Raw genomic sequence first — 24,226 nt, forward strand, 5'->3', positions numbered from 1 at the left:
AGGACCCTGTCCTTGTTCTGACCAGTTCCCGGTTAAGAGGACACGTGCATCAGACCACAATTGCCAGTAAAAACCCTGGACCCCAAGTAAAGCCGAGACTCCTGCTCCTTTCCTTTCCTAGTCTCCCGGGCATTCTGTCTGTATGTCTCTACATATCTTGTGTACAATAAACTTGTCTACAGTAAATCTTGTCCACAGTAAACTCTGCTTTCACTTCCTGCTAGCTCACATTTGATTTCCATCCTGTGAAGCCAAGGACACTCCTGGCTACTCCCATGCCCCCCCCCCCCCCCCCGGGTCCTCAGACCCCAACTGCCCACATCACTTTGAAAACCGTGTCAGGTAAAGTATAGGAGGACTAGTTACACTAGAAGTTTAGACAGTGAAACGTTTTTTTAATGTTTATTTGTGAGAGAGAGAGAGAGAGAGAGAGAGTGCAAGTGGGGGAGGGGCAGAGCAAGAGGGAGACCCAGAATCTGAAGCAGGCTCCAGCCTCTGAGCTGTCGGCACAGAGCCCAACGCGGGGCATGAGCCGAGCTGAAGTCCGCTGCTTAAGCGACTGAGCCACCCAGGTGCCCCGACAGTGAATCATTTAAGTATAAGCATATACCATGCAATATTTGGGATATACTTACATGAGAAACCAATTTATTTATCTGAAATTCAGATTTACCGGAGCACGACTGGCTCAGTCAGCAGGGCATGCAACTCTTGGTCTGGGTGTTGTGAGTTGAAGCTCCATTTGGGCATAGATCTTACTTAAGAATTTTTTAAGCTTTTTTTTTTTTTTTTTAATTTTTTAAATGTTTTTATTTATTTTTGAGGCAGAGACAGAGCATGAGCAGGAGAGGGACACACAGAATGTGAAGCAGGCTCCAGGCTCTGAGCTGTCAGCCCAGAGCCCGATGCGGGGCTCAAACTCACAGACTGCAAGATCATGACCCGAGCTGAAGTCTGACACTCAACTGACTGAGCCACCCAGGCACCCCAGCTCATTTTTTTTTTTAAAGTTCACTTGATTTTGAGAGAGTGTGCATAGGAGGGGCAGAGAGAATCCCAAGCAGAACTCTGCCTGCTAGTGCAGAGCCCAATGCAGGGCTCGAGCCCACGAACCTTGAGATCATGACCTGAACTGAAGTTAAGTGTCAGACACCCAGCTAACATAGCCACTGAGGCGCTCACCCCCGAGTTTTTAAAAATGAAATTCAGATATAACTGGGCATACTCTTTTAAATATGCTAAATTTGAAAAACCTATTTTAATATCCTAAAAACATCAATGGAAACGGTAGCAAATATTTAGCACTTATGAAGGCCAGCAAGTGTCCTGTGAACATATATTAACAGATTGGATACTTACAAGGAAAAGTATTTCAAACAGTGAGGAAACTGAGGCAGTAACTTGCCCGATGTCACACAACTACTATGTTCTCTCATGATTCCTTTGTCACCTGGGTTTTCTGCTCCGGCCTGACTTTAATCTTCCTGTTCTCCTGACCAGTTAACTGTGTACCCTCCTTGTCAAGCTGGGTAACATTTTTGTTTTAATAAATATGATCACTATACTCAAGAAATGACAATAGCTTTGTGCAAAATTGTAACAGAGATGCCCACCATGTCCTTTCTTGGGACTCTTACCTTCTCTCCTTCCCTGTGCCTGCCAAGTGTTTTCTTTCTTTCTTTCTTTCTTTCTTTCTTTCTTTCTTTCTTTCTTTCTTTCTTTCTTTCTTTCTTTCTTTCTTCTTTCTCTCTCTCCCTCCCTCCCTCCCTCCCTCCCTTCCATGTTTATTTTTGAGAGAGACAGAGACAGCAGGAGCAAAGAAGAGGCAGGGTTGGGAGGGGGGGGAGACAGAATCCAAAGCAGGCTCCAGGCGGTCAGCACAGGCTGATGCAGGACACGAACTCACAGTGAGATCATGATCTGAGCCCAAGTCACTTAACTGATTGGGCTACCCATGTATTCCTGCCAAGTGTTCTTAAACTGGCCTGATGCCCAGTCAGTGGAGGTGGGTAATAACGTGTATGCTCCCGTGAGCATCCTCCCCAGCCTGGGGTCATCACCCTCTGGACCTTGGTATCTGAGAAGGTTCTTGGTGCTCTCCCATCACACCACACTGGAGGCCCTTTCTCCTACAATAAGCTGGCTATTTGGTACGGGAGAGCCACTCACTAATCAGTATTTCTTGAGTGAAGAAATGCAAGGGTTGCTTGCCCTTGTGCTGAACTTTTCTCCCAGTAATCTAAAACAGAGAGGACTCTAGTTCATTTCCCCATAACACAAAACATCATTATTCCTATTGGTATGGATGGTGAGCCAAGGCATAGTAATTTTTATAACATGAGAGAATTCTTTCATTCATTGCCAAGGACTTACCCTGATTGAAACCCTACTTGGAGGACTTTGAGCAGAAACTGATGCTATCTATCATTCTGGCTGCAGGGTTGAGCAGGAAGATCAGAAATTCAGAACTCAGCTTGGATGGCACATGTGATCTTGGGGGCAGCCCTGGGTCCTATCCTCCCCCCATTTTAGGACTGAGTCTGGATTATTTCTGAAGTTATTGCCCATGGCCTTTCCAGGTATGGCATTGAGGCTCATATCTTTTATGATCGCCTAGGATTCCACTAAGGGCTCTGAGCTGGGTGCCAATGCTTTCCAGGTGATGGCAGCAATATGGAGACAAAGAATCCTTAAAACACAAGAGGATTTCCCTAAAATAGAATAAAGCTTTCACATTAACTTAAACCTTTTTATGCTAAGGGAGGTCACAGTCACAGTAACTTAAAGTGCTCATTTCTGCCCCTCCCCCCCTTTAAAGTAATCTTTACATCCTGATACTGGTCTCAAACATAGAACTTCTAGATCAGACACATGCTCTACTGAGCCAGCCTGGTGCCCCTCCCCCACTTCCCTTTTTAAAACACAATGATAAAACTCAAAAAGACTATCAGGAATACGCCTATAGTCCAACAAACTCAAATTTATGATCCTGGCCACAGCAGGGGAGACCATGCAGCCAAGAAATGGGCATCTTGGAAGGGTGGTAGGGAGGAGCCTCTTACTGGGTTGAAGCTGGATTGGGGAGAGACTAGCAAAAGAGGAACCAGTTCCGGATTGGGTACTGTCATAGGTGGGGCAGTTTAGGAACTGGGTGTCTCCAAGATCTTTGAAGAGTTTGGAGGGGAGGGAGCAATGAAGTGGGTGGGATGCAAAGACATTTGTTAAAAAAGCTGTTACAAAAAAAAAAAAAAAGGGATTGTCTTTGTAGCCATGCTGAGGCCTTGGGAGAAACATTGTTTTCTGTTGGCTCTGTCACTGTTCTTATTTGTGTCTGTTAGGTGCACTGTGGTCTGGTTGCCAGTGGGGTGCATTTTCACTTTCTTAAGGTAGACTGAAGAAAAGCAAATCGAGGGCTTGGAAACTCAGGATTTAATATGCAGCATCTGAGAGGAGAGTGGACATTGATGGGGAAATAGGATTATATGCATTTTAATTGTCATAGTTTCACAAATGGCTGTGAGAAGCTGGGAAATTCCAGACACCTTTTGTTATTTGTCATCTGTTAACTATAGTGTGAAAGAATAGTGCTAAGGATTTTCCATGGACTCTCATTTAATTTTTGCAACCACCTGTGTTAGGTGCCATTTTTATTCTTTGAAAGTCATTGTCTTATTTCATTAATTACAGATCGAGAAAGCAGGAACACTGAGGTAAATTAACTTGCTCAAAGGCACATATAGCTAGGAATGGGGAAGACCAGGAGATCAGGGAGACAAGCTGAGTCCACAATCTTTGCTTGTCTACTATGCTAGTATCTTGGGCTCAGATCACACCGATTGGAGGCATAGAGAAGATTAAGTGTTCACTATGTACAAGGCACTAAACTCAGTGCCTAATCCTCACAGCAACCCTGTGAGGGAGGGCCTACTAGCATCCCCATTTGAGAGATGAGGAAACTGAGGCTTAAGAGAGCATGGGTATCTAGCCCCAAGTTCGTTCAGCCAACAATTGGTAGAGCCAGCAAATGGGAAATTCTGGATTCCAATCCAAATCCCAATTCCCTCCCAACACAGCATCAGCTTCTACTAGGGAAGTACTCCTAGGTGTGCATGCTTGAAACCTGCACTTCAGTTCCCTAGATGTGGAGTCTCGAGGGTGGCGGGGTTGGGGGACAGTGAGGGCGGGCCCACCTGGTGGAGCCCGGCCCTCGCCCCACCCCCGCGGGCGGAGCTCTCCCGTCCGCCAATCAGAGGATGCTGGGGGCGGGCCGCGGGCGCTGCGGCTCCGGCCCGCAGTTCGAGCGGCTGGAGCGCTCAGGAGACGCGACGAGGGGCCGAGGGGAGCGTGCGGGCGCCCCAGTCTCCTTCCCTTCCCCTCCCCTTGCCTCGCTGCCTTCTCCGGCCGCCGGACCGGAACTATGTGATCCCGGAAGTTCCGGTGCCACTGCTGTGTGGGATAAACAGTAATGGCGGAGGCTGCAGCTCCCGGAACAACAGCCACAACATCAGGAGCAGGAGCGGCAGCGGCGGCGGTGGCAGCGGCCTCCCCCACCCCTATCCCCACAGTCACCTCCCCGTCCCCGGGGGCGGGGGGAGGCGGCAGCGACGGCTGCAGCGGCGGCTGGACTAAACAGGTCACCTGCAGGTGAGACGCTGCGCAGCCCGGCGCCGGGTGCCGGGAGGGGGGCCGAGGCGGCGGAGAGGGCACGGAGGAAGGGGCGGGCGGTCGGCCGGGGGCGGGCGGAGGAAGGAAAAGAGCGGCGTTTGGCCGCCGCGGCCTCCCCGCCCGCGCTGCGTCAACCCCCGCCGGCCGCCGCGGCCCGAGCGCGCGCAGCGCCGCCGCGGGGCCGCCGCACCGCCCGCCGCTCTCCCCGCCCCTCCCTGCGCCACCCGAGCGGCGCGCCGCGCCGCGCTGAGGGCAAGGTGGGCTGACTCCTCCCTCCTTCGCATTGTCGCGGGATGCCGCATCCCCTGCCTGCACCTCCGCAGGTTCGGGAAGGGGTGGGTGTTCTTGCCTGGAGCCCGCCTCCCCGCGGCTCTGTGGGGCCGGGGAGCGCAGCCGCGTTCCCCGGCGAGGTGGCCTGGCTGTCCGCTGGCTGCCGGGCCCCCGGCGCCTTGTCATCCGTTGGTAACGTCCGCTCGCGTCTCCGCCCCCGCCCTCCGCCGCACCCGAGAAGTAGCTTTTGTTATTTCCTTGTATGTTTATTGAGGTTGGCGGTTCTGAGCTTTGTGTTAGTACCGAGTGCCTGGCTCGGATCCTCTCCTCCGCCTGAAATTGTACGTGCTGCCATTCCCCTCCCGCGGCGAAATGTTTTCTCTTGAAATCCACCCTTCTTACTTTTGAAGGGGAATCAAAGAGCTTGTCGCTCCCGGAGCAGAGCAGTTTTGTTTTGGTTTGGTATATCAGATGCAAGGATGTGGAAAAAAAAAAAAAGAATTAGTGGATGGCGGTTACAGATATGTTGAGTGTACGCATGTAAATGATCGCGCTGTACATACGAGTGCATTTAAATGGGTGTTATGCTTGGGTTTTTTTAGAAGTGATCACTAGCGCCCAGAAGCTTTTCCTTTCTCTAAATCAACCTGGAACGCCAATTTGAACCCGCGTGGGATAATTTCCATACGATACTTAAGAATAGTCTTAACACAGAATTCACTGTCCTGGTGTTAACAGCGATATTGAAGCGTTCTTCAGTAATACACATGTAAGGCATGAAGAATAAGCTTAATAAATAAAGTTTGTTTTCCGCAACGGAATGGAAAAACAAAAGCTATTTTAGGAAGCTTCTCGTTTGTATATGGTAAGAAAGGAGTCAAGTGCAGTATCTTAAAGAATGAGAATTTTAAAGTTCCTATTCATGGAACCGGTTGTTTGTGTTTACCATTTTTTTTTTCTCCACAATGCTGCACTTGATTTAAACGTGGTAGTTGGAGCTTTTAAAAATAGCTAGTGTAACTTTTATATTCCTGAACTTTTAGCCCTTCCCTCTGCAGTCCCAGTCTACCTCTATATGCTGAAAACGTTTTGAATATGTGGGTTCTTTTAAGAAATTCTATACAGTGCTTTGATATTACTTATCTCCAGTCTCAATATAGTCTAGCTTTGAATACCCATCACCAACCAGAAATTACCATACTTCCCCTCATTTTTATCTTGCAGCTGTAACTTGAACCCACCTTTACAGCAGTGCACAGAATTCATGGTCACTTTTTCACTTCACTTTCCCTGCTGTTAGACATTTTCCCTGTTCTTTCTGGTTCCTCACTGGTATATAATCAATTCAGAATAGCTTACCAGACTAATCATTCCTCTTTGCTGTCTGCCTTTAGGATCTTTGAGTGAATGCAGTGTTCTAGATTGTCCCTGGACTGGTGGGAATTTTTTGCCCAGGAACCAGTATATGTTATTTAAAAAATTTGCATAGCTCAGTAATCTAGTATTTTGAAAAGGCATTGTGTGAAAGATACAAGCCTAGATGTACTCGTTTTTTTCTCTGTAAACCTGTATGTAACTTGGAGAAAGTGATCTAAAAGTATAGGCTAGTTGGTGCGTCTTAATTTTAATATTTGACATTGTTTTCAGTTGTTCCATGTACCAATATGATATCCTGTTTTTAAAAAAAACCTATTTCCTTGGGATAGGACTATGTCAAATATGTCATTTATTGTAGACTTGCAACTTTCTTAGAATAGGGACCCTGTTTCATTTGTCATTATCTGTACTTGGTAACAGCTTGTTGATGTTGGTAAATCCACACGTAAAATTACCCACTTCACGTGCTTGAGGATTCCTTTGCTTTCATTTAAAAAAAGAATGAACTTGGGGCGCCTGGGTGGCGCAGTCGGTTAAGCGTCCGACTTCAGCCAGGTCACGATCTCGCGGTCCGTGAGTTCGAGCCCCGCGTCAGGCTCTGGGCTGATGGCTCGGAGCCTGGAGCCTGTTTCCGATTCTGTGTCTCCCTCTCTCTCTGCCCCTCCCCCGTTCATGCTCTGTCTCTCTCTGTCCCAAAAATAAATAAAAAACGTTAAAAAAAAAAAAAAAGAATGAACTTGTAAGTTTGCAAAGACATTGTTTTGGGAGACTACTTTGTCAGTTATTCATTAAATAAGCATTAGTGCTTACAGTGAGGTAACGCTAGATGTTCAAGGGAATGTAGAGATGCACTGTATTATAAATACCTTTATTCTGTTTGAAAGCTAAGTCTCCCTTGAATTCAAGATAGTGCCGTATTTTTAGTGTTTTTGCTTATTTCCTTGTGTCTAGCAATTTGACTAAGACTATTTTCTTAGGGCATAATCCTCTTAACAGTTTGTTTCTCCCTTTCCAGTTGACAGACACTTGTTTTTAATTGTTCCAACTCATTTGTATATTCTTGTTGGTTACTATGTTCTTAATATATTTCTCAGAATCCTATCTCACTGTTTTATATCTGCAGCTTAAGAAAAACCGAACTACATATACCTTTTCTGAGGAACTGTATTATGCTGCCCCCACCTGGCCATTTTTCATATTTTTTATTGGAGGAATATTATGAAGTAGGCTATTGGTTTTAGCTTCTTTGAGTGTGGGATTAAAATAATACTTAAAAGAATAGATGGTAATTTGGCAAGCTGTAATTTTGAATTTGAGACACTGCTTGATTAGAGTGCTTCTGCAGTGGTAGATATAACTGTTTGTCAGTTGAAATAATGTAACAAAAAATACAAGTGTTTCTTCATTTCTATTTTTTAAAAGGTTTTTTGTTTTTTTGAGTGTAGGTATAGCTTAAATAAAGGAACTTACTCCAGAAAGTCTATGCAAGTGCTGCGATATCCATAGTGAAATTTATTACTTGCAACCTGTGTGGTTTTGCTTTGAAGGGGTGACATTGAAAAAGTCACACAGCTCATTAAGAAATTAATTTGTTACTGGCATTACGATTTGCATGACACCTAGGTGTCTTCTACAGTTTTTATTAAATATGTAAGTAAAAGAGAAATCCATGGTCCTCAACCACCAAGAATTTACAGTCCAGTTTGAGAAACAGCATACATGCACTCATCAAAAACTAAATATCCCAGTAAGGAATGTCAGCCAGTTAAGTGGTAAATGCCAAGTTCTCATTCAGTAATTTCTGTAAATCCACAGGTAGGTTGTTACAGTGCTAGACATGCTTTGAGGGTATTGTTTCTCTTGTACCCTCACAAGCTAATATTGTGGTTTTTGTAACAAATTTTGGCAAACGTGCTTAGATTTCCAAAAGATACACAGTGGGTAGAATCTAGTCGATTATGTTTGTTTTTATTCCTGGACAATGTCTGCCTGGAGTCCCAGAATCTTCAAGGTGGAAGGAACCTTAGAAACCAGGTGGCCCAGCCTTTTACCAAAGGAGGCTTAGTCTGGGCAATGACATCAAGGTGACTTTGGATGGTGGCTTTTTGGTGGTGGCACTTAAAAATAAAAAGCATTTATTTTGGTTTTGTTTTGGGGAGAAATTCTTGGGAGAGGCTTGCCCTTCTCCACTTTTCTGTTGTAACTTCTATTATGTCATGATCTCTTAGAAATTAGTTGGCAAGGAGGGATTTCACTGTGAGGGTGATATATAACTCTGGGTGTACCAATACCGTTCACACCACTGAGGGACAAAAGGCAAGAAAAAAAACCCCAAAAACCCAGACAGTATGTAGTAAACACCATGTAAATTAACGCTTAGTATTTGGCAGTAACTAATTAGGACTTGTGTTCTAGTGTTTCTGTTGATTCTGCAGTTTCCGGTGATTTTGTGTCTGCTTGAATTCCTTCGGTGTTGCTAGTTCTGGACCACAGGAACTTCTTGCTGGGTAGTTCTTTTTCTCAGTCCTCCTGTTGAACCACATATGGTATAGCTTTCTGCAGGAATAGTTCCTGAAAAGGTTGTTCCTTTGTTTTCTGGCTAGATTACTCCAGTTAACTTCAGATCTTCTTGTGGCATGACATCTAGCTGTCTTGCCTTCTCTCTGAACTGATCTGTTCACGTACACCTCCTATCAGGCATGGGAAGAAACCAGTACAGTCCCCAAATGTGGTATGAGTGTGGGCAGAGTGAAGCTGTGGAAGGCTCAGGTGTAAGGGAGCCAGAGTAGCAACAAAGGCCTAATGCAGTGACTTCACTCACACACATACTGCCCTTTTTTTCAAGTTCTAAAATATAAAAATTGGTGAGACTAAGATGACATCACTAGCAAGTGACAAAGCTGGAAGTGAGTCTCCCACTTCTGATGGGGAGTGCCTGGCTGGCTCCATCCTTTATGAGTTGAGTTTTCACAATCCTTGGGGATTTTCAAGAGTTTCTACCCTTCATGGATGTCAGCAAGTAAATGGTGTATGTTTTACAAAGGTGCTAATGAAGTGTCCTACTGAATGTTAAGTTGCAGGTTTTAGAAAGTTGATCTTGTTTTTTTTTAATTTTTTTTTAATGTTTTTATTTATTTCTGAGAGAGACACACACAGAGTATAAGCCTCAGAGAGGGAGGGAGACATAGAATCCGAATCAGGCTCCAGGCTCTGAGCTGCCAGCACAGAGCCCGATGCGGGGCTTGAACCCACGAACAGTGAGATCAGACCTGAGCCGAAGTCGACACTTAACCGACAGAGCCACCCAGGCGCCCCGGAAGTTGATCTCCTTAAATGAAGCAACTGGTTTAAGAACCCAAGTTATGGTCAGGCAGGGAGTGGTGGAAGATGAAATCTGACATAGTGAAGAGGGTCATAAACCCAAGTACAGCAGTTGAATGAAAACTTGGCAAATGGGATTTAAAAACAAACCTAAAATTTCAAGTATTGGGCCTGAGATTTAGATGCTTCCTTCCCAGCTGGAAATCTCTAGAGGGTTTATCAAGCCTTAAAACTGAATCAATAAATGGTCTGTGTATCTCTGACTTAAGATTGATCCCGAAGAAATATCAAAGGTATAGACACCTTTGCTTTAAAAAGCAAAAGTTCCCACCAGGGATGAGACAGTAAACAACTGTATTCAGACACCTTTGTCTTGTGTTTAAAAAGCAAAAGTTCCTACCAGGGATGAGACAGTAAACAACTGTATTCAGGCATGGACACTGTTTCAAATGGATAACCTATTAGCAACTGGATACTTGATATATAATACTTTGAGGCATAATTATACTGTAGTGGTGATTACAATGTAATTATCATTGGCTTGTTTAGGTGTTGGGTGTGTGTGTAATGTTGATGTCTTCATTTATGCAGTCAGAAATTATCTATTGATAGAGCTAGTTTAGTTGCCCTGTAGTTGGAGCATAAGTTCAGACCTGAGTTAGATTATGGCAAACCTAGTAACAGTTGAAGTTAGGTTATAGTTATAATTTGACTTCCAATTCTATTTTTTTTTTTTTTTAAATTACAACTTTTTCAACGTTTTATTTATTTTTGGGACAGAGAGAGACAGAGCATGAACGGGGGAAGGGCAGAGAGAGAGGGAGACACAGAATCGGAAACAGGCTCCAGGCTCCGAGCCATCAGCCCAGAGCCCGACGCGGGGCTCGAACTCACGGACCGCGAGATCGTGACCTGGCTGAAGTCGGACGCTTAACCGACTGCGCCACCCAGGCGCCCCTTTCCAATTCTATTTTTATGTTTTTTTAATGGACTGCAGTCATAGCACTTCAGGATCTTGATCTTTTTAACTGTTTGTTTCCACTAACATGTTACATTCTTGCCATCTTACCTGCTGTCACCTAGAAGGTTCACTTGCAGGTAATCCCTGAATAGAACTATTCACATTCGAATTTGGGGACAGTTCAATTGAAGGAACTTCTTCAGAGTTCCTTAGGTAAATCTGAATATTTTTTTACATACCATTCAGAGGGCAAGGAGCTTGTACTTTCTGTTACTGTACCTACCAGCTGTAGATAACTGTGACACTCTTGGATATAGTGATGTCATCTGCAAGACCAGCCATATTTACACCCAGGAAATAGGCACTTTTTTCTTATTCTGCCAGCTGTACATAGATGCATATTTGGGGGAGTTGTGGCCTGCCAAAATTAAATCTTCATTACTCTGCTCAAGAGAAAGAGACCACTAAAGGAAGGACCAAAGAATTTACATTTTTAAAGAATGTTTATTCATTTTTGAGAGATAGCGCAGGTGGGGGAGGAGCAGAGAGAGGGAGGGAGGGAGACACAGAATCCCAAGTAAGCTCTAGGCTCCAAGCTGTCAGCACAGAGCCTGATGCAGCGCTTGAACCCACAAACTGAGATAAGGACCCAAACCTAAGTACACTTAATCCACTGAGCCACCCCGGTGCCCCGGACCAAAGAATTAAAAACAAAAAACAAAAACCCTGACAGAAGTCAGTGGTGGGAAGATGGATGGTGGTGGTGGTGGTTCTACTCACTTGACATGATTAGGGTTATCTATAAAAATAAGACCCATATCACTTACCTAATCCACATAAGTTACACTTAGAGAAATACGGACACCCTCAGTTTCTGATTTAGTAGATAGGCAGTGAGGTCTCAATGTTTGCATTGCTAGCAAATTCCCAGGTGGTGCTGGTGCTGCCTAGTCCGGATTCCCTTAGGAAATAAGTCCTACTAATTCCGACTGTGATACTTGGTGTTTGGAAGCTGCTGGTTAGATACACATGTAACCCTTTAAGGCACAGGAACAACATACTAACCATAGGACATCATGATTGCCCTTTAACTCTGTGGCAAAATTGGTTTTTATTTTCACATGTGGATTTGAAAGAATTAAAATGGTTTCTTGAAGTACAGTAGACTGACCCGTTGTGGTCTGCATTGCTTCTTGATTATCTTTGACTTTTTTACAGATAGAGCTGCTATTATTGGCTAAAGTTAGTGGAAAACAAGAAGCTACCTCCTCAGGACTGTAAAATGAGAACAGGGGTCAGACTTAATCCTGCAAAGATAAGATTAATACCAACCTCAAAGTTTAAATCTGAATTGGTGCACATATGCATAGGCAGCCTTCCTGTGGTACCATAATGGATAATCTTGTCATACAGTCTAATTCTACGTGTTCTGTGTTCATTTCACATGTAATAGAATGTATTGCTGCCATGCAGTACTAGTATATTACTGATACATTGGCTAAGAATTCTTTTAGTGCTGGCTCTAGACTTTTCACTTATTTATTTTTAACGTTTATGTATTTTTGAGACTGGGCACCAGCAGGAGAGGGGCAGAGAGAGAGAGGGAGGGAGACACACACAATCCAAAGCAGGCTTCAGGTTCAGCGCAGAGCCGGACGCAGGCTCTAACCAATGAGCTGTGAGATCATGACCTGAGTTGAGGTCGGACACTTAACCAGCTGAGCCACCCAGGTGCCCCTGGCTTTAGACTTTTTAAATCCAATTTTGTGGTTCTTCTTCTCACAGGTATTTCATGCATGGGGTTTGTAAGGAAGGAGATAACTGTCGCTACTCGCATGACCTCTCTGACAGTCCGTATGGTATAGTGTGCAAGTATTTTCAGCGAGGATACTGTATTTACGGAGACCGCTGCAGGTAAGAATTCTACAGATCAGTTTTGTTCAGGGGTGGATTGGGAGAGATTGGGAGAAAAGATAAGAGTAAGACACATAATTCCAATAATCTGTCTTTGAATTGGTACCATAATCTGAAATTGCAATTGAGCAGAAAACACGTGTTTTAGGTACCTGTTTGTTACAAATTACTGGGAGATTCAGCAATTTAGAAATAATAGACATTGTCTCATAGTTTCTGGGGGTCAGAATCTGGGCATGGCTTAGCTGAGTGGTTCTAGCTCTGAGTCTCCCAAGATTGCAATCAAGATTTCTGGCAGAACTGGCATTATCTGAAGTCTTGGGGTTGGAGGATCGCTTCTAGGGTGGTTCGCTCACTCAACCATCGGTGATACCTCAGTTTGCACCACATGGACCTCTCCCTGGGGCTGCTCAGCGTCCACATACTTGGTAGCTATCTTTTCCCCAGAGCCAGTGATTCAAGAGAGCCAGCAAGGACAAAGCCACAATGCCTTTTATGACCTGGTCTCAGAAGTCCCACACTCCCTTCCACTATATTCTGTTTATTATAAACAAGTCAGCAAGTCCCAGCACACGTTCAAGGGAAGAGTGATTGGGCTCCACCTTTTGAAAGGAGTAGTGGCAAAGAATTCTGGACATATTTTATTTTATTTTATTTTATTTTTTATTTATTTTTGGGACAGAGAGAGAGACAGAGCATGAACGGGGGAGGGGCAGAGAGAGAGGGAGACACAAAATCAGAAGCAGTCTCCAGGCTCCGAGCCATCAGCCCAGAGCCCGACGCGGGGCTCGAACTCACGGACCGCGAGATCGTGACCTGGCTGAAGTCGGACGCTTAACCGACTGCGCCACCCAGGCGCCCCAAATTCTGGACATATTTTAAACCATCACAGTAGGTGAGACATTTTGGGAATGTCAGCCAATGTTAGCATTCTTTCAGAAAAGGATTATGTCAACGCTTGTGTTCAAATGCTAAAGAGTTCAAAAGACTGAATTACTGACGGGTAGGATATTAATGTTAGGTCATCCCACATGCATTTTACTAGGAAGTTACTAAGGACAAAGTTTTTTTTTCATATGACTAGAAGCTGAGAAGTGGAACCTCTGGTATCTGAGTTTAAGTCAATCATTTTACTTTTTGCTGATTTTTTTTTTTTTTTTCCTTTCAGTATTACTGGAGACGGGGACAAATGACAGTGACACTCTACTCCAAAAAATACCCCTCCCCCCCAGGTTTATTTATCCTTTTTAGTCACAGTATGAAAGGGGGGGGTGGGTCTAGAGCCCTATCATACTAAATATAAAAGCATTTCTTCATGGGCTGGTCTCTGCAGGTGTTCTAGGCCGATTAATTGTAGGGGAGCTGGGTTCTTTGCCTGGCCAGTCTGTTGAGGATCCTTGTAAACTCTGTCCAGGGAGAGAGGAAATGTCAAGAGGAGATGAGTCCAGAGATGTCCTGGAGAGTGTGCTGTGTGACAGGAGGAGGGGAAGTATGGCTAGTTAACTTACTCCTCTTATCCAGTAGAGGCACTCACCTGATTGGGTCATATAGGTGGAATGAATGAAAAAAAGGTTGAACTGAAGAAATCTAAGCTAAGGCCTGGGCTCTGTGTTAATCATCAGCTTATTTTTCAGGTAGCTTTGCCAGCCCCAGTGGCATTTCGTGTTCTCCTTTGGGACTAAGTAGAAAGAGTGTAGAAGTCCATCTTCAGCATATTCCTGTAATCCGTGAGTTTCCTTGTGGTAGACGGAGGTTGAAGGCCAGGGAGTGAGCCCTTGTTTTGGTGAGGCTCTGACATTTAGGCAGATGTGAGTCACCTAATAAGTTTGCTTTATAGGAAAGGCGCAGCTCCCTCTCTGGGGAATAGTCCTGATTTGAGCTCGATTTAGAGCCCTTTGGATAAAGTGAAAGGAGTTAGGGAAACCTGTGTATTAATAGCCTGCCTGAAAGGAAGCTTCGGTGGTAATTGTTTGGGACAGATAGACTGGTCTAGGCGATTTTTTTTTTTTTTTTTTGTTCGTTTAGAGAGTCCTGTCGGGGAGGGTTAGAGAGAGAGAGAGGGAAAGAGAGAATCCCAAACAGACTCCAGTGACAGGGCAGAGCCTGCCTCGAGGCTTAGCCTCACAAACCACAAACTGTGACCTGAGCCCGAATCAAGAGTCGCTTAACCAACTGAGCCACCCAGGCACCCCTAATAGGTGATCATTAAAAGACTGATTCTAGACTAGCTAACGAAGGAATTTTACAGAGGTGCTTGTTCCATGACTGCTTATTTTCTTGTTAAAATTATACTTGGATGATTTAAACTTTCACTCTTATGGTATAGGGATTTTTTAAATATAACTTGGCCAATACCCAGAGATTTCAATTAATTGAACTCCTCACAGAGGGAGTAGTTTATAATGAAAGATAAAAGTCCTAGTTCCAACAGTTCAGAAAATACTGCATCAGTGTTTGCTAGTGGTGACACTTATGAAGTGAGGCCATTCTTGCCCAGAGCTGGTGGTACACATGGCAGGAAGTCTAGTATCCTTTGCCCCCACCTGCTGAATGCTATTAGAACTCCCTCGTTTCCTTTGTCTTTTTTTTTTTAAGTTTTATTTAAGTTACCTCTGCCCAACGAGGGGCTCAAACTCACAACCCTGATGTGAGGAGTTGCATGTTCTTCCAACTGAGCCAGCCAGGCGACCTTCCCTCCTTGTTTCTGGACACGAGTGGAGAACCTTGGTTGATGGGTGACAACCTTTGCTATGGTAGGCTATTACCCTATAGACCCACTGAGTCCCATAAATTAAAATATTTAAAGATGGGTGCCTGGGTGGCTTAGTCGGTTAAGTGCTGGACATTGGCTCAGGTTATGATCTCAAGGCTCTGTTGATGAGTTTGAGCCCCACATCAGGCTCTGTGCTGATAGCTCAGAGCCTGGAGCCTGATTCAAATTCTGTCTCTCTCCGCCCCTTCCCCACTTGTACTCTGTCTCTGTCTCTCAAAAATAAACATTAAAAAATTTTTTAAATATTTATTAAAAAAAAATTTTTTTTTGTTTGTTTATTTTTGAGAGAGAGAGAGAGAGAGAGACCGAGCTTGAGAGGGGAAGGGCCATATAGAGAGAGGGAGACAAAGAATCTGAAGCAGGCTCCAGGCTCCGAGCTGTCAGCACACAGCCCGATGCGGGGCTCTCACAAACCACGAGATCGTGAGCCAAAGCCTGACGCTCAACCAACTGAGCCACCCGGGCGCCCCTAATTTTTAAAATATTTAAACACAGATACCAGACTTTGGAATGATTGGAGGTGGGAAGTAGCCAACTGGAGGGAAAAATGTTTATCTTCTCTTAGAGCTGGAAGGAAAATTGATTAAACTTCCTTAGATAGAAATTGATCCTATATCAAAGTATTCTTTGCAAGATGTGAAAGAAAAGCTCAATATTAGTTTCAGTGTTGTCTCAGCATTATTTCTTCACTTAACACTTTGACTGTAAGGTCACCGATTCTGTGATAACCCATTAAAGAATTAACTTAATTATAATGAAGACATTGTCCTGGGCTCTGAATCCAGTAGATCCGAGAGTCCTTTTAAGCAGGACTTGGCAGATTTTTTCTGTACGGGACCAGAAAATAAATTTTTGGCTACGCAGGCCACATGGTTTCTTGTCATACAAAAGCAGCCATAGATAATACATAAGCTGCTGGATGTGATTGTGTTCCCATGAAACTTTATTTGGGATGCTAAAATTTTAGTTCCGTATAATTTTCATGTGTCCTAAAGTGATCTTTTTTTCCAACCAATTTAAAATGGTGAAACCAGGAACACAAGTCAGGTTGCTGCCTGAATCTGTGTCTCCTGGATTGCAGTTCTAGTTGCTTCCCCAAAAAGAATGAAAAATAATAATCAGCAAATGTCAATGGGCGCCTGGCTGGTTCGGTTGGTGGAGCGCGTGATTCTTGATCTCAAGTTGTGAGTTGAGGTCCCACGTTGGGCATAGAGCTCACTTTTAAAAATAAATAGATAATTTAAATGTTGTAAATGTGTTTTAGAATCAAAGGAATATATACCATTTAAACATAAAATGTCAAAACTACTTTTAGCTCTGGTTGAATTTGGTCTGAGGGTCTGAGGGTCTGAGACCGATCCCTGTTCCTAAAGTCCATGCTTCACTGACCCATATTTTTTGCCTTTCAAAATGAGAGTCTTGCTGTTTATTTGTACTTGATCTCTCCTAGTGCTTACTCACAAATCTTTGCTTCAGAGTCACATTTTATATAGATCTATTCTGCACTAAGGGAATAGCTTTGCCTAAATAGGCAGATTTGATTTAAAAAGTTACTTTTCGAGGGGGTGCCTGGGTGGCTCAGTTGGTTGACTTTCCAACTCTTGATTTCAGCTCATTATGATCTCATTCATGCTTCTTGGAATCAAGCCCCATGTTGGGTCTCTGCTAACAGTGTGGAGCCTGCTAGGGATCCTGTCTGTGCCCCTCCCCTGCTTACATGCTCTCAAAATAAATAAGCTTAAAAAATGTATGAAAGAAAATACTGTCTCTCCGTTTAATAGTGTGAACATCTTAATGTGTGTGTTGGTAAAATGTTCCATGTTTCTGCTTGTTGAATTTGTCACCCTTGCATTTTTTCTTTAATAATTTTATTTATTGAGAGAGAGAGAGAGGGGGGTGTGTGTATAAAAATGGGAGGGGCAGAAGGAGAGAGAGGATCTCAAGCAGGCTCCATGCTCAGTGACAAGAGTGGAGCCCCATGTTGATCCTGTGACCCTGGGATCCTAACCTGAGCTAAAAGAGTGGGAGGCTCAACCCCTCCCTAAGTCACCCAGGCCACCCTAGAGTTGCTTTGGTCAGTTTTGGCTGCCTGGTGTCTTTAGCATAGTTGCCATGGAAACTGCAGGATTTCCCCCCCCCCCCCCCCCGCCCCCATTGGAGTAGAATCTAAGGGGTAGTGGGTGGTCTGTGACAGGGTGGGTAAACTCTGGTGTGTAGGCCAAACGTGGCCAAAAGCTCTTTCGATAAATGAAGTTTATGAAGTGTTACTGGAATACACATGTATAGTATGTACCCATGTACAGTCACTTAAGTAACACCTATGGTGGCCTTTGAAGTAAAATCAGAGTTTAATAGTAATAGTTATGGCAGTGACAGTATGACCTGCAAAGCATAAAGTATGTGTTTGACCCTTTATTTTTTTTTATTTAAAAACAATTTTTTTGTAATGTTTTTAGTTTTGAGACAGAGACACAGAGCATGAGCAGGGAAGGGGCAGAGAGAGAGAGAGGGAGACACAGAATGTGAAACAGGCTCCAGGCTCTGAGCTGTCAGCACAGAGCCCGACGCAGGGCTCGAACTCACGGACTGTGAGATCATGACCTGAGCCGAAGTCGGACGCTTAACCGACTGAGCCACCCAGGCACCCCGTGTTTGACCCTTTAGTGTTTGCTTGACCCCTGGTCTATGACCTTGCTCCTCACAGTGTAGTCCTTGGGCTAGCAGTATTCTCATCCTGTGGGGCCTTGGTAGACCTGGAGAATCCTCGGCTCTGCTCCAGACTAAGAAATTAGGTATCTGCCTTTTAACAATTTCCCAGCTGATTCATTGGTACCGTAGTTTGAAAAGAACCCAAAGATAGGATCAGGAAATACATACCCCATTTGGGGCTGCTGGTGAGACAGTGACTGCTGACTTTAAGTTTTTCTTTTAGATATGAACATAGCAAGCCACTGAAACAGGAAGAAGTGACTGTGGCAGATCTAACTGCAAAATCATCCCTTGCTGCTTCCTCAAGTCTCTCATCGGTAGTTGGACCAGTTGTTGAAATGAATACGGGCGAAGCCGACTCACGAAATTCAAACTTTGCAAGTGTAGGAGCAGGTTCAGAAGACTGGGTGAATGCCATTGAGTTTGTTCCTGGCCAGCCCTACTGTGGCCGTAGTGAGTATTTGGAAGACTAAAAACAACTTAGGGCACTAGACAGTAGTCCATCCTTTAGGTGGGTTTCACAGCCTTCTACTTCCGCTCTTCATGTTTAACCTAATCTGTAAAAAAAAAAATTTTAACGTTTATTTATTATTGAGAGACAGAGCATGAGCAGGGGAGGGGCAGAGAGAGGAGGAGACACAGAATCCGAAGCAGGCTCCAGGCTCCAAGCTATCAGCACAGAGCCCGACATGGGGCCCAAACCCACAAACTGTGAGGTCATGAGCCGAAGCCAGATGCTTAACGGATGCTTAACCAACTGAGACACCCAGGCGCCCCTTAACCTAATCTTAATACACTAAATTGGATTACCTAAGATTTACCTATGGAGTGAAAGAAACTTTGATCCCAATAATAGTGAATTTAGAATGTTTTGAAAAACTGAAGCTTCTTTTGCCTCTTTTCTTTAATCAGTGCCATTGTAGAAGAGTCGCCTAAAAAGTTTTGTTTTCTTTTAAATAAGCCCATTCATGGAAATATCAGCATTAGAAAGATTTGTTTCAGGAGTAAAGGGATTAAATAGACTGTTTGGCCTTTAATTGAAGTTCTCATTTTTTCTTTTCAGTTAGGTTCTCAGTTACTACCTTATAGTTCATATTTCCCCCTTACCCATTTTGGACCTTTACTGCCCTCTTAAACATTTTCAGCTGCCCCTTCCTGCCCTGAAGCACCCCCGCAGGGCTCAGTGACCAAGGAAGAATGTGAGAAGGAACAAACCGTGGCTGAAACAAAGAAGCAGCTTTGCCCGTATGCCGCCGTGGGAGAGTGCCGGTACGGGGAGAACTGCGTGTATCTCCACGGAGACTCCTGTGACATGTGTGGGCTGCAGGTTCTCCATCCCATGGACGCTGCCCAGAGATCACAACATATAAAAGTAAGTCAGCGGGGTCATGTGCTAATAGGTTTGAGATGGGATTTCCCCTTTCACAAGCTTTGTTAATTTCAGAGAAACGCTTGGTGAATTCAGTGGTTTTATCTCTTGGGCTCTGAATACCTTATCACGAAATCATCCTTTCAGAATTCAGACCATGGGCTCTTTCTTCTCTTTAAATGTTTTCATTTTCTTTAAAAGCGTTTATTTAAGTGCTGTCTGTACTCAATGTGGGGCTTGAACTCATGACCCTGAGATCAAGAGACACATGCTCTTCAACCAGCCAGGCACCCTCCTTTTTTTTTTTTTTTTTTTTTTTTAAATACCAACAGTTTTTCCAAGATTCACATTCCGTAGAATTTACTCTTCTAAGATTGTCTCATTGTTTTTAAGTCTATCAACATAGTTGTGCAACCATTACCATGATTGTGATTTTAGGACATTTTCATCATCCCCAAAAGACACTTCGTGCCCCTTAGCTCCATTACTCCATCCTGCCCTTCGTCCAGCTCCTGACAATAAATAACTGATCTACTTTCTGTCTCTCTGGATTTCTTCTGAATGAAATCCTGTATGTCTATCAGTACTTCATTCCTTCTGGCTGAATAACAATTCACTGCATAGCTGTACCACATTTTATCTTTCCAGTCATCATTTGAACGGACACTTGGATTGTTTCCCCCTTGGCAGTCTCTTGGAGACTAGCATTGCTGGGTCATAGGAAACCACTGCCAGGCATTCTCCACGGTGATGGCACCGCTTTACCTTTCAAACCCAAAGGGTGCAGACTGCAGGCTACGGTTTTAAGCCCATTACAGCATAAAGTTTTTGTTGAGAAAACATTGCATTATGAATCTTATTTATTGGAGCAGATTTTGCCTCCAATCGTTATCATTTCTGTTGAATAAAAATTAATTTGGTTGTTGGGTAAAGCATGATGTAGGATAGACATAGTTTGAATCCTACCTTCCCAGCATGTCAGTTGTGTGAATTAGGCAAGTTAAATAAATCGTTCAGGTATGTTTTGGGGATAGTTAAATGTTTTTTTTGTCTTGTCTCTTTTTGTAATGTCTGTTTCTGAAGATTGCTTAAAAAGAGGTTTCAGAAAGATAAAATATACTAAAATGTGGTTATGTGGACTTATGGGTGACTTTTTGGTTGCTTTTTTGTATTTCCTACAATTAACATGTTTCTTATAAAATGAAAAAGTATGTGTAGTGTAATACATGTTAGTTACACCTCCCTTAAAACAAAGGTTGGGACATCTACACAAATCTGTACATGAATGTTCAGAGTAGTGTAAATTTTTTTTTTTTTAAGTTTATTTAGGTAATCTCTACACGCAGATAGCCTTCCACAGTGTAGATAACTGACCAAGCCAGTCCCTAAAGGACACATTTATATGATATGCCCCGGGATAAGCATAGCCAAAGATTACTAGTTGCCTAGGACTGGGAGGCTGGTTTCAGGGGAGTTCAGTGACTGCTGTGGGAGTGGGGTTTTTCTTGGGGTAACGGACACATTCTCCTATTGATTGTGGGGATGGTTACATAACTAAACTGCACCCTTTGAAAGAATGAATTAAAATGGTATGTGAAGTATACCTCAATAAAGCTGGTTTTTCTTTTAATGTGAAAATTAGGTGCCTGGCACATAGTTGTCCCCTAGTAAATATTAGTTTCCTTCATCCTTAATGAGATCAATAAACAGTATGAAAAACAGTCTCCAACATGTATCATAACGCAGAGGGTGAAGAAAACTGGGTGACACCTCTCCTCCCCCCCCCCCCCCCCCCCCCCGTTCTTCAAGTTGCATTCTTCTAGTTTTACTTTCTAATGATGTAAAGATCCAAAAGGTTACTGTATTTGCTTGTGAACAAAGCTGCTTTCGATGTCCAATTGGGAACCTCTCTTTTGGGTGACTTGATTTCTCTGAACACCAGTCTTGAGCTATCAGTGGAAGTCTTCGTTGTTCAGTGACTTGATCACACTTCTCTCTCTACTGTCTCTAGTCCTGCATCGAGGCCCATGAGAAGGACATGGAGCTCTCGTTCGCTGTCCAGCGCAGCAAGGACATGGTCTGCGGGGTCTGCATGGAGGTGGTCTATGAGAAAGCCAGCCCCAGCGAGCGCCGCTTTGGGATTCTCTCCAACTGCAGCCACACTTACTGTCTCAAGTGTATTCGCAAGTGGAGGAGTGCTAAGCAATTTGAGAGCAAGATCATAAAGTGAGACTCCTCCCCAATCTCCGTTTGTGCTTTCTATTTTGGGGAAGAATTTAGTATCTTGTGCCAACTTTCAACAGATGGACCGCACTTAAATGCATGCATTTTATCTTGAAACTGGGGTATTCTAATTGGGACTTCTCCTTTGTATTTTCCGCTAGCTTCTAGGTTAGTTGGTATAGGTCTACTTTTCATTTGAACAAGGAAACCCTGTGTATCAGTTAGTAGATTCTTCGTGCTTTTTCTGAGGAGATTGTGTTTAATGGATTAGCCAGTTTAGGCTCAGCGAACAAACTTATCTAGCTCTGAATGTATGTTTCCTGACGTTTTACATTTTCCACTTTCCTATTCCATCCATTAAGCTAGCCAATAATCCACCATCCTTTAAAGATTGTTCTCATAACTGAACAAAGACTACATAATCTAAACAGAGCAAAGTTACAAGAAATAAATCTATTTAAACGAAAGAAAAAGGAGTCCGTGTGAAATGTCTTCTTTGGTTGTTTTTTTTGTTTTGTTTTGTTTTTTTATTTTTTTGTTTTTATTTTTTAACCGAAGTTGTTGTTGTTATTATTATTTTTTTGAGTGAATTGGCTAGCCATTGAATTGAATTTATGAAGGAGTTTGTCTTGCCTCAGAGGAAATGGTCAGTTGTGTGACAGTGTGTGGAACCCTTTCAGGAAATGCCCACTTGCCTTTCAGTTAAGTCTTTAAGTATGGAGGTGACACATCAGGGTGTGTCCTTGAAGAGTGGGCCTGTAAAGGGGGATATGCATTGCAGCCTGTTCATTGTTTCCCAGGTCCTGCCCAGAATGCCGGATCACATCTAACTTTGTCATTCCAAGTGAGTACTGGGTGGAGGAGAAAGAAGAGAAGCAGAAACTCATTCAGAAATACAAAGAGGCAATGAGGTATGAGCACTGCAGCCTTTTCTCAGGCTAAGATCCCAACATGGCTTGGGTTCACTTTGAAAAGAACAGTGCTGCATTATATACTCCTACCTCCTTCCTACCCTTTCTTTGACTTCCCAGTACAGTTTCTTGTGTCGCCCCTGATTACACTTCCCCGTTGTGTACCTGGCTATAACACAGTCCTTGGGGTGCACGCCAAGGGACTGTGTTATAACGAAGTCTATACTGCTGATTGCTGAAACCCCATGAGTGGGGTTCTGCCTTCTTCTGCGTCCATGTTCTAGTTGTCCTATGTGCTTGTGTGTGGGCTTCTAGAAGATTTTCTCTCTGCTGGATCTGCGGTACTGGAGCTGTTGCAAACAGCATAGACTTGAACAGAGTGTCTGTTTCTAGTTAGTGTTTCATGCCTTCGTGCACACATGTTTAAGAACACACCTTGGGGAGGGCTGTGAACGAACATGCTGGTTCTATCCCTACCTGTTTAACGAAATACCGGATGATAGTCAAATACAGACCTGAAATCCACTGTGAATAAGGGTTGCGATATTTTCCTTTCCAGCAACAAGGCGTGCAGGTATTTTGATGAAGGACGTGGGAGCTGCCCATTTGGAGGGAACTGTTTTTACAAGCATGCGTACCCTGATGGCCGTAGAGAGGAGCCACAGAGACAGAAAGTGGGAACATCAAGCAGATACCGGGTAACTCTCGCTGTTTTTTTCAAGGAGGGGAAATTCCACGCTATCCGTTGAGTCCTGCACAGATTGGGGTAGGGGAAGGAGATTACCGCACAGGTCTGGGAGTGAGACTGGAGGATGAGAGGTGGAGAGAGCCACCTCAGGAAATGGGGAGGGATAGGAGAGGAAAATGTGATACAGAGTGCCCAGAGCTCTAGCCTAAACGGTTTGCATCAAGTAACCAGAGGGTAGGAATTGGTAAAGTCGAAACCCTAAATGAGAAGTCTGTTCGTCATGCCCTCTGGTGTGCTGGACGGTTTGCCTTAGAAACACCAGGATAGAAGATGCTACTCGACAGTGCCCTCCCTATCATGGCCTTGTTTTTTACAGGCCCAACGAAGGAACCACTTCTGGGAGCTCATTGAGGAAAGAGAGAACAGCAACCCATTTGACAACGACGAAGAGGAGGTTGTCACCTTTGAGCTGGGCGAGATGTTGCTTATGCTTTTGGCCGCAGGTGGGGACGACGACCTGACAGACTCTGAAGACGAGTGGGACTTGTTTCATGATGAGCTGGAAGATTTTTATGACTTGGATCTATAGCAGCTTTGCGTGGCGCACTGGTCTGCCGAGCCTCAGCCAGGAGCCGTCCCCGTGGTGGTGTGGCAGTGCCCGTGTTTCTGTCCTAGGCAGGCCTATCCAATCCAGGTGCTGTCGTGGTCCTTTTTACCCAGGGCCTGTCTTCTCGTCCCCTCACCTTCCCCCAAGGAGTGTGTTGTCTCCTCTGTTTCCAGAAGTTACAAAAATAAATCTTAAAGCTAGTTTTTTTTCGTAACATGGATTTAACTGTCAGAGTAGGTTAGTTGCGCCATCTGTTTCCCGCCAGATTCACACGGTTCTAGGGTAGCGTTTACGGACTTTTCCACACTCTACTTTGAGGACCCCGGGTTCAAACGTTAACAGCGCGGGCCCCGCTTTCGGGTCCAAGAACAGGGGTGACAGGTGAAGGGTCTGGACTGTGGCAAGTAGCCTGCTGCAGACTCACAAGGTGGATGCTTG

General features: G+C 44.1%; 1 protein-coding gene and 1 long non-coding RNA gene across 3 annotated transcripts; one reads left to right on the forward strand and one right to left on the reverse strand.

Moving 5' to 3' along the window:
• The first annotated feature begins 4,286 nt into the window (after positions 1 to 4,286).
• MKRN1 (makorin ring finger protein 1) lies at positions 4,287 to 23,989 on the forward strand. Of its 2 annotated transcripts, none has more exons than XM_058724087.1 (8): positions 4,287 to 4,644; positions 12,380 to 12,508; positions 18,214 to 18,443; positions 19,136 to 19,362; positions 21,371 to 21,585; positions 22,383 to 22,493; positions 23,053 to 23,191; positions 23,558 to 23,989. In XM_058724087.1, exons 1-8 carry the CDS (start codon positions 4,466 to 4,468, stop codon positions 23,768 to 23,770), a joined length of 1,443 nt encoding a protein of 480 aa, XP_058580070.1. In that variant the 5' UTR covers positions 4,287 to 4,465; the 3' UTR covers positions 23,771 to 23,989. The 2 variants fall into 2 exon arrangements, with proteins under 2 accessions (XP_058580070.1, XP_058580071.1); XM_058724088.1 differs by lacking the exon at positions 4,287 to 4,644 and adding an exon at positions 5,777 to 5,800.
• On the reverse strand, positions 13,716 to 18,239 carry LOC131508895 (uncharacterized). Its single transcript, XR_009260202.1, has 2 exons — positions 18,159 to 18,239; positions 13,716 to 13,975 (listed from the first exon to the last, which is right to left on the reverse strand). It is a non-coding gene; the product is annotated as an uncharacterized LOC131508895 (long non-coding RNA).
• Positions 23,990 to 24,226: the final 237 nt, after the last annotated feature.

Source organism: Neofelis nebulosa, chromosome 4 (genome assembly GCF_028018385.1).
Source record: "Neofelis nebulosa isolate mNeoNeb1 chromosome 4, mNeoNeb1.pri, whole genome shotgun sequence".
Lineage (NCBI taxonomy): Eukaryota > Metazoa > Chordata > Mammalia > Carnivora > Felidae > Neofelis > Neofelis nebulosa.

Excerpts from the sequence above, each read along its gene's own strand:
- MKRN1 (XM_058724087.1), top strand. The coding sequence starts at position 4,466 with ATGGCGGAGGCTGCAGCTCCCGGAACAACAGCCACAACATCAGGAGCA. Across the intron at positions 19,363-21,370 it reads AGAGATCACAACATATAAAA|TCCTGCATCGAGGCCCATGA; the intron begins GTAAGTCAGCGG and ends TACTGTCTCTAG. Across the intron at positions 23,192-23,557 it reads GAACATCAAGCAGATACCGG|GCCCAACGAAGGAACCACTT; the intron begins GTAACTCTCGCT and ends TGTTTTTTACAG.